Here is a 10030-nt window from a genome sequence, read left to right as displayed (position 1 = left end):
GTGCTGCGTCTTTGCCATGTTGTCCATTATAATAAATGAGTCACAAAATGAATGACCACAGTTTTCTGCATACTCCAGATTGGTTTTCCTTCCCTTCTTTGATGTTAAGATAGTGGTTGTATTGCAATATAATCTTGGTTTCAAAATTATGGTTGTAACTAAGGGAAAAATATTGGAAGCCCTGAATTTACACTAGATCTCATTGGAACTAATAGTCTGAAAACCTTGAGATTTTTGGCAGTTTGAACTCTGAGCTATTATCTCCATCTGTTACTTAATTTGGAAATTCAGTCTCATAGTATGTACAGTACTTGACAGGCATGGCAATGGGGGGACAGAAGGGACTGGAAGAATTCAGTGGAGGTGATGTCATGGTGTATGATCAGTAAGTCCTTTGGAGAGTTTTAAGACCAAAGGATAAGCTGGATGACTCCAGCAATCCTGCAGACTTCAGACTGTTATGTTTCATCTGGTTACTTTGCAAGTGGACTGCTGTGTGTGTCTGTGGCCAGCACTTTCTGCTGCTGTTGGCTGTAGTGGTGCTTTAAACTGAAATCAGGATAGAGCAGTTGCCCTCAACAGAAACATTGTTCTTCCTGTGGACTGCTTGTGTTTTTTTCATCATGTTTTGAAAAGTCTTAAGAAAAGGAATGGTGTTCTACAGAGTAACATTAAAAGTTTTGTTTCATTTTTTAAAAGTGTGTGTTTAAGTATATTTTTAAAGTATCTTTTACTTTCCTCTCCCCATTCTGCTACATGCCAATAACGGACAGCATTATTCAGCACTGGTCAGGCCATACCTGGAGTCCTGCGTCCAGTTCTTTGCTCCCAAGGTACAAGAGAGGCATGGACATGCTGGTGAGACTCCAGTAAAGGGCCACAAGCATGGTGAAGGGACTGGAGCATCTCGTTTATGAGGAAAGGCTGTGAGAGCCTGGAGAAGAGAAGGCTCATGGGGAGCTAGCTCATCTATGTACATAAAATATCTGAAGGGCGGGTGCAAAGTGGATGGAGCCAGACTTTTCTTAGTGAAGGCCAGTCATGGGACCAGAGGCAATAGGCATAACCTTAAATGTGGGAGGTTCCCTCTGAACATCAGGAAACACTTTTTAATGTGAGGATGACAGCGTACTGGTACAGGTTACCCAGGGGGATTGTGAAGTCTCCTTCCCTGGAGTTCTTCAAAAGCTGACTGGACATGGCCTTGGGCAACCAGCTCTTGGTTGTTATGCTTGAGCAGGAGTTTGAACCAGATGACCTTCAGAGGTCCAACCAACCTCAGCCATTCTGTGATCCTGTAATAAATATCCTACTTATGTTCCTTGTTAAATATTGGAGTGATTTCTGTTTTCACCAACTTGGCAGCAGTAACTAGTGGAATCTCATAACCGTTTGCATAGACATGAGAAGGCTTTATCCTTGTATTTTCCTGAAAGGACTGCCTCATCCTGATTATCATGCTGGAGGAGTAACTTCTCTATCCTTCTCTCAGAAAGGAGACGTGTGACTTGTTTATGGAATACGCTATAGGCTAATACCGGTGTTGCAAGAGGAGGAACACTTGGTATCAGCCACGTGAGTCCGCTCAAGTCTGCAGGTCTTTCCCATAACTGTGCTGGAGCAAACAGACCCTCTCTTGTCCAGCAGGCAGAAACTGTTTCCATGGCCTTGTGATTATTTGCCTCATGTCTGCTTTTACCTGTGGTTGGCAGCAAGCAATGAGGCTGAAGAAGAGATGTTTCAGTGGAGCAGCAGCTCTGCTGATAGCTGGAGCAGTTCATCTTTGAGACGTTTTGTGAGGAGCTGTAGGGAAGTTGTGGTAAGAGATTTGGGCCCTGATGCAATTTGACCATACAGTCCAAGAAACAGACTTGTCAGACAAGTACTTTCTGTTTCTAATTGTACCTTTAACTTACTCCAAGAGTTTAAAAAGGGTTGTTAGGCATCAAAGATACTACTCTAAGGATAGAGACTTAATCTTTGAATGAGTCACGCAAACACTGTGCTAACACGCTAAGTACTGAAGCAAAACACCATTAATCCCATTTGCAATGTGCACTTGTGCCATGGAGCCTGTGAACGATGTTTTCTCTTAGAGAGTTTCTTCAAAGATGGAACTTGAGGGCCCCCCCCTCCACCCTCTCAATAAAGCTGATCAACAAACTTCTTATAAGCCAGCGTATGCAAAATTTCATTGGCACATGCCCGAGCAAGACACGCAGTTACTTGATGAGTATTCATAACTACTGTTATGGTTGTGAATAAACACTCTTGTTGTAAACCATTCCCACTTTGGAATTCTCACATGTAGACCTTCCAGAAAATAACACTTCACCTGGCACACCAGGTGCTCTTTTAAGAGCTGTGTTGGTGAAGTCAGGGAACAATTAGGCCCCAGAAACCAAACCACAGTTAAGAACTTTCACTGGCAATGGACATGAGACAAACGCCTTGCCCTGAGTGCAAGAGTACTTTTTCCAGAGCAGGTCCATCACCGACCTCTTGGTTATGATCATGTTGATGAGCTGAGGAAATACTTGTAGGAAACAAGCCTGTGAGCCAAAATCCAGATCTTCTGGAGACCAAATATCATGGGTTCAGTACAGAGACAAAGTGGCCAACTGCAAGTTCTCCAGTTCCCCCGTTCCCACTAAGCCATGCCTGTTCCAGGGGTGTCATTCTCTTGTCCTCCATCACATGAACAACTTGGCCGCTTTCGTGCTTTCTACTATGCGTCTGTGGAGCACAACTGAGGTTGTTTGGATCTCCTCGACCTGTGTTTCAATTTTGAAGAAGGATCTATGTGTATAAAAGCTAGTCTTACTGTTCCCTGTCAGTGTGAGTTGATCTAACAAAATACTGTGTTTTCCAACAAACCTACAGTAGCCCTGTTACAATTTGCTCTTAAAATTAAAGTGCTCTCATAAAATACCAAGCTTTGAAAAATCTGTCTGCTAAAGAAACTGACCTCTTTTGTCCTTTTTTGAACACTGTCACGGTATGCTTTTTGTTTGTTTCCAAACCTGGATAAGATCAGTTCTGGTAATAATTCATTGTTTACCCATTTTTACATTTGAGTGGTTGCCTTTAAATTACTGACCTTTAATATTTGTCAAGATGGCAGTTGAGCAGCAGTTATTTTTTTCCTCATGTAAATGAATATTCATACTAGTTACAAAAAGTGTATTAATATGCATTACAATTTTATTTACTACTCTGTCAAAATTTTAGTAGTTGGATTGAGTTATGTTTTTTCTTGAAAGAATGCTAGTGTTGCTTAAATATAAGGAAGCACTGTAAGAAAACAGTTGCCTTAAGGCCAAGAAGAGTTGTGTTGTCTGGATGCCTGGGGGTAAGATGCTATGGGGCATAAACAACTTTAGGAAATGGGAAGTACTTTCCTATTTGTAAATTGGGGGTTACTCAATTCATAGGTAAAAGTGCAGTAAAATGTGTGGATGTTTAGTGATGCAGGAGAAGGAGAGGGAAGAAAGGGGTAAAATAAGAAAATGAATATGCGAAGAAATTACTCTGTTGGTTTGCTGATCAGTTTATTAATAATTTCTATTTAAATAGGTGGTTGAATCCCTTATTTATTCTTGGCCATAAACGGAAGCTTGAAGAAGATGATATGTATAAAGTGCTGCCAGAAGATTCTTCAGAAAAGCTTGGAGAGGAATTACAGTGGTAAGGAGAAAAACAGTTGTTGTCTTTTATTCTGTTTCTGCTGGTGAAGGTGAGAGTCTTATTCCTATTCTAAAATTAAAAGAGGTTGTTACAGAGTTTAACAAAGTCTACTGTTAAAACTGCTGAAGAACTAAGAGTAACATAGAATCATAGAATCCTTTAGGTTGGAAGAGACCTTTAAGATCATCAAGTCCAACCATTGAGCCATTAGGGCTCTAAAGTCCTCTGCTAAAACAGATCAGCATCTGTCAGGGTTGGAAGGGACCACAAGGGTCACCCAGTTCCAACCCCTCTGCCATGAGCAGGGACACCTCCTGCTAGATCAGGCTGCCCAGAGCCTCCTCCAGCCTGGCCTTAAAGACCCCCAGGGATGGGGCCTCAACCACCTCCCTGGGCAACCCCTCCCAGGGTCTCACCACTCTCATGGGGAAGAACTTCTTCCTCACATCCAGCCTGAATCTGCCCACTTCCAGCTTTGCCCCCTTCCCCCTAGTCCTGTTGTTACTCGACATCCTAAAAAGTCCCTCCCCAGCTTTCCTGTAGGCCCCCCTAAGATACTGGAAGGCCACAATAAGGTCACCTCGGAGCCTTCTCTTCTCCAGACTGAACAGACCTACTCTCCCAGTCTGTCCTCGTAGGAGAGCTGCTCCAGCCCTCGGATCATTCTCGTGGCAAACACTGAGAATTTGTTTACCATGGAAGTGTTTTAATTTTTCAAGTTACACGTAATGAAAATGCATTAGAGTATTTCCGTTATGTCATTAATTTGACACTTTGCAAAATGCTTGGAAAAGACTTTTCATCAACTGCTACTGCAGTAGTCCTTAGAAAAGTAATGTGAATCTTCTGACCTGTGGTAGAGCATCTATGGAAACTTGTTAAATTTCTCTGTATAAAAGTTGGGAAAAAGTTTTAGGTGTCTGTTGTTTTTGGTTTTTACCACAAACTGAATTAAGTAACAGCCATGTACCCTTTATATGTGTGTCTGTATATGTGTATATAAATATATCTATGTTGAAAATATGTCACTCTGGTAAAGGGATCAAATGCCTTGGATGTCTAAAAGCTTGCACCTAGGAAGTGTTTTTATTGTGGTATAAATACTCTTTCATGGACTGTGTACCAGTTTGTGTTGTTATGGACACAGGAGGATCTTTTAATAGTGAAATGTCTTCCAAGAGTAACAGTTCATGTAAATTGTCTTGAACCTTGGCAGTTAGAGAAAGTTTCTGTCTTCAAATAATATTTTGTTAAATACAATTAGAGGAAGGGGTGTCTCCTAGTGAAAGGTGGCCTCTGTATTAAGAACACAGAGTGTGGCCTTGCTATTTCTTGCCTTTATGCTGACGGTAGAGCACATCAACTTTCCTAATAGTTTGATTGGGGTGAGAGACTCTTCAAGACATAAAAAGAATCCAGTAAATGACAGCTTATGATCAGGTCTTAAATCATCCTGCTCCAGATGAGTTAACTGAGAGTCTGTAATAAGCTCATAGGAGAGCAGCTATTAACATCTTGGTAGCTGGAAAGCTTTGCCAAATTCCATGGCTGTGTCTTGAAGCAGTTCAGGGAGTTTACTGTGGAGGAAGATGGACTCTTTCCAATGATTATTACAGTAAAAGCACACACTTTCTATGAGTCAGGAAATGGTAGAAAATGCGGCATAAAAAAAAAGTGGGTTTTAATTCTTTAGTGTAGTTAGCCAAGAAGCAGAGAATATAATTCATAAATAGCAACCTAAGGAAGTAAACTTTTCTCTTGGGCCAGCAAAGCCCACAGAATCTACACAGTTTCAGTTTTTATTCTGAGGCATTTAGACAATAATGCTATAATCCTTGTAACAAAAAAAAAAAAGGGTAAAAATAAAACCATGTTGTCTCATCCATACTGTGCACTTCAAACCTGTGTGCTTTGTTGCAAAATAGTTTGGCTTTGCGCCTTTAGACTCATTTCAGCCCTCAATGTATCAAGGTAAGAGGATTTGACAGAAAATATTTAACCTTCAGAAACAAGGGTGAGTATCCTGTCTGACAACAGTGTGCTTTAAGAAGTCTGCTTAAGTCCTTATACTTGATTGTTCTGATCACGCTTGTTATTAGTCTTCGATTTTAATGTAGACGGGTTGTGTCTGGCTTGTGGGTAGAGGTGGTAATGCAAAGGTCTCTGCCATTGCTGCTGTATCCTTGCCTTCAGAGACACGTGTGGAGTGACAGGTCTGCTGCAGACACCTCCCTCTGCTCTCATGCTGTACGTGCTTGTCCCCAGTGAAGCCTGTGGGGGCAAAAAAGGCCAGGCATGAGAAAAGGCTCTGCATCTGCCTGGAGAAGTGCAGGGTGTATAGGAAGATAAAAATACCCCATGCTGCCTTGGTTTAGTCCATAGGCAGGAGACCATATGATCATAGGCTCTTAACTAAGGTGAATGCCTGTCTGAACAGAGAGGACAAGCAAGAAGGAAAGGCTTCCTTATTGGCAAATATGACCAAGGTGATAGTAGTCAACAGTGGTGAATTGTTTGTCATGATACAAGAGCAAATAAGCCGAGAGTGCTAAGTACTCCATGTTTATGGGAATGAGAAGACATGACTGTCTTGTTAACATCTATTTTTTAGTCTTGTATAAAAGCGATCATGGCAATCTGGCTGTAAGTCTGGAATTATTTTAATCAAAGTAATTGCCCTGTGATTTTACTTCTATACTCCAGCATGTTTGTGTTTTGTTCATCAGGTACTGGGATAAAGAAGTGCAAAAAGCAAAAAAGAGAGGAAAGACACCACATTTAACAAAAGCCATTATTCTTTGTTACTGGAAATCCTATTTAGTTTTTGGAATTTTCACAATGATTGAGGTAAGTGGTGTAAAATGTCACCCAACACACTTCTTGGCCAACAGCAATGTGGAACTTGGCCTCTTAGATGTTATGATACATGCTGGTGACTTCATGCTCGGCTGTTCAGAAAACTTGTGATGTTCATGTACTCTCTCAGAAAAGTAAAACAGCTACAGCTCTGTAGAGACTGAAATATTGAGTTGTAACTGTGGGGTTATGGGTGTGGAACAGAGGGCTGATTTCAGGGCATTATTTTTGAGACATTACAAGCCACTGACTTGCTTTGTCACACTGAACTGTATTTTGTGTATCTGTGGGTTACAGAAAAAGGGGTTTTTACTCTGTAAATGGCTGTAAAGGACACACTGTCATCTTTAAAATTGGAAGTGTAATACATACTTGTGCAATTTTTATGATGTCAAAGTTTTTAGTAGTAATTGAGGGAGTTCTTTTTAAGGATACAGCTAAGTTTTGATGTGGAACAGATTTTTTTGGATAATGTGTTGATAAAAGTTGGCTTGATATTTTAGAGCATAATAAAGACAAAACATACAGGATGTGAGTTGCATGGGTACTTGGCTCATGTTTCCCGAGTTACAAACTTGGGTAGCGTGGTATGATATGCAATTGTTAACACTCGTTCCCTTTCTTTTTCTTTCAGGAAACCCTCAAAATAGTTCAGCCAATATTTCTGGGAAAAATTATTAATTATTTTGAAAACTATGATCCCTCAGATGAGGTCACTTTGAATTTTGCCTATTGCTACGCAGCTGCTCTGTCTGTGTGCACGCTTATTCTGGCTATAATGCACCACTTATACTTCTACCATGTGCAGCGGGCTGGCATGAAGCTGAGGGTGGCCATGTGTCATATGATTTACCGCAAGGTAAGCAAACCTTTCACAGAGTGTTTGTGTTTGGCATTTGGATGTATTTGGCATCCGACAGCTTCTTCATTAGGGGACTTTAAAAATACAGTTGTTTATGTTCATGCTTGCAGTTCCGTTGGATTTACTCCTTTGTAGAGATGTAATGTGTGCTAATACATATAGGAACTTAAATATATATATATATAGGTGCTTTTTGTCTCTCTTGGGTAATACAGTGTCTGAATGTCAGCTTCAGTCCTCCTACTCAAGGTGGTGAATTAAAGACGCCTAAAATGTAGCAGGAGCTGCTGCTTTTTGCCTTTTCGTGCTGTGGGGGAGGAGCCCCCCAGTGCTGGTGGAGGGGTGGTGGTGTGAGCATCAGGAGGGCCTCGGTGTGCAGCAGGGGAGAGGCAGGGCTCCGGGGGTGCTGTGCTGGCAGGTCCCAGCCCTGCAGCTTCGCCCCGCGGGGACGTCGCGCTCGCCTGTCACCATCTGCCTCGGCGCTCAGTCGCCTGGGAATTGCTGCACTGCCCAGTTTCCCCACGAGCCTCCTGCCTGTGGTTAATGGTGGAATTTATTTATATTTTATTCCAGCAGTGCTGTAGAACCAGTGAGTTACTAGTGACCTCCATTGTGGGTCAGAGGGGCTGCCTGCCTCTCTGGGGGCATCCATCAGGGCAGCTGGGGGAGAGGTGGCAGAGCTGCTGCTGCTGCCCACACCAGGCTGGCAGCCACGCTGGGCATTGCCACCTGTAGTGTCTCTCCTGCTTGCGGGGGGAGAGAGAGAGGAGTGGGCAGTGGAGACATGGTTCAGAACTCAGCTGAACCTTAAAGGTAGGGTAGAGCTGGTTTGTAGTGTCAATTACTGGTTTTGCTGTGGGAGCAGTGGAGTCCTCCATTAAAGCCAGTGCAGTGTGCGAAGGGATGTATGTTCAGTGAGCTGTGGTTTCTTTGCTTCCTTTGTGTCCTAATGAAGTAGCTGTCCTCAACTACAGATGGAGCTGAGGCCACTCTCAGGTGGAAAGTGGCACAAGAGAAGTTACGGTTATTACCTACAGGAAGGAGCTTGGTGACATTGTGCATGAAATGGTGGCCTTGATGTGCTCTGGGGAGCAAGCAGCCCAACTGTAAATGTCTGTTTCCCTCTTCTGAAGCTGTTAGCGATACAGAAACCATTGAGCCCAGCTCTGCTTGCAAGCAGGAAGACCCTGCTGGGGGTGCTGGGAAGGAAAATGCCCTGTCTTTCTAGCTTCAGTGCTGCTAGAGTAGCGACCTGCCAATTGTTACCTCAGCAAAGAATTTTAATTGAAGGATCAGGACTGTAAAGTTTCTTTAGAATGTAAAGAAATCCATGTTATTTTAAGCATTAAACGTAGGTACTATCTGCTTAAGGCAAACGCTGGTACCACTGGTATAGGTCATGTGAAGGCTTTGGGCAAAGCAGTAAAGTGAGTAAAACTGTCCATATTGTAAGTGGTGATTGCTTTTCATGCACTTATTCTCCTTCCATCTTCTGATACCTTGGAAATTACCCTTTGGGAACTCTGCTCTAACATGGCACACTGCTTTCTTGTAACTGAACATCTCTCTAAGGTATTAATTTACTAAACTGATTATCATAACACAGTTGGAAATTCATGAAATATGTACATAGTGATGTTGCTTGTTGCCATGTTGATATTAGCTCTAGAAGCCTGGTAAAGAAATCTTCATAATCTGCACCCTTATTTCTAGAGATGTGATTAAATGGACAGTTAATCTCTCCTCATCTCATAAATGTTTGCTCCTGAGGTGAAGGCTGAGGTCACAGGAGAACACTGATAAACCTTTGTAATCATTTATCATTATCTGAGGCTTATAGATGGATCATACTTTATCCTTATACAGGCTTTTGAAGGAATCTGGATGCTAATTTACCACCACTTCTGCGCTGCTTGTTAATGGCTATAGTAAACAAAAACTTGGATTTCCAAGCATGAGTGGATTGGATGAGAGAGCATCCTTAATGGAGAACTTCAAATGCTTGTAGTTCTTACGTTTTAGACCCTTTTCCATTTCCTGGAAAGTGAAAATCTCATTTGCAAAAGCCCTGCATTCAAACACCAAGATCTTTTGTGATCAGTAAGAAGTATTAGTGATGCACGCAAGAAGCTTGTAACAAAATGAACATAGAATCTGTCTCATGACTCGCAGTCTCATGCTTTAAAACCAGGGGCTACTTATGGGAGGCTGATTATTTATGTTTTTTTAGAAGACTTAATTTGTAGAAGTTCTTTGAGGTTCAGAAGAAACTCTAAAGCAGTTCAAGCTGGGAGTAGTTGGCTGAGGTAAAAAGCAGCCAAAAAAGCATCAGGAATTATTTGATTGAACAGTTGTTATTCCTTTACAGTCAGTTACCTGTTTTTAATGTTCTTTTGAATTAACTATTCAAAAAAAATATAAATAAAATAAAAATAAATCTATTTATAATATAAATTTAAATATAAATGTATTTATAATATAAATTTCTTTTGAATTAAGTATTCAAAAGAGGCAGGGAGAGATTAAAACACTAAGATAGGAGTACAGAAAGCAAAGAATGGTTAAAAAGTCGAAATTGGGCCTGTGCGGTTACACCTGAGGGGGAAAAAGAATTCACCTAAGATC

At 41.5% G+C, this 10030-nt stretch overlaps 1 protein-coding gene across 1 annotated transcript in view; it reads left to right on the top strand.

Moving 5' to 3' along the window:
- Nucleotides 1-320: 320 nt before the first annotated feature.
- Nucleotides 321-10030, top strand: part of ABCC4 (ATP-binding cassette, sub-family C (CFTR/MRP), member 4) — a gene marked incomplete at its 3' end in the record, with an annotated part of 102967 nt that continues 93257 nt past the window's right edge. Inside the window, 4 exon segments of the mRNA XM_008936299.1 lie at nt 321-385; nt 3577-3687; nt 6414-6534; nt 7178-7402. Of these exon segments, the coding sequence (XP_008934547.1) occupies nt 321-385; nt 3577-3687; nt 6414-6534; nt 7178-7402 (522 nt within the window).

This window comes from Merops nubicus, unplaced genomic scaffold, assembly GCF_000691845.1.
Source record: "Merops nubicus isolate BGI_N331 unplaced genomic scaffold, ASM69184v1 scaffold4690, whole genome shotgun sequence".
Lineage (NCBI taxonomy): Eukaryota > Metazoa > Chordata > Aves > Coraciiformes > Meropidae > Merops > Merops nubicus.
Note: the sequence above shows the minus strand (reverse complement) of the source record. Positions and strands in the feature narration are given on the sequence as shown.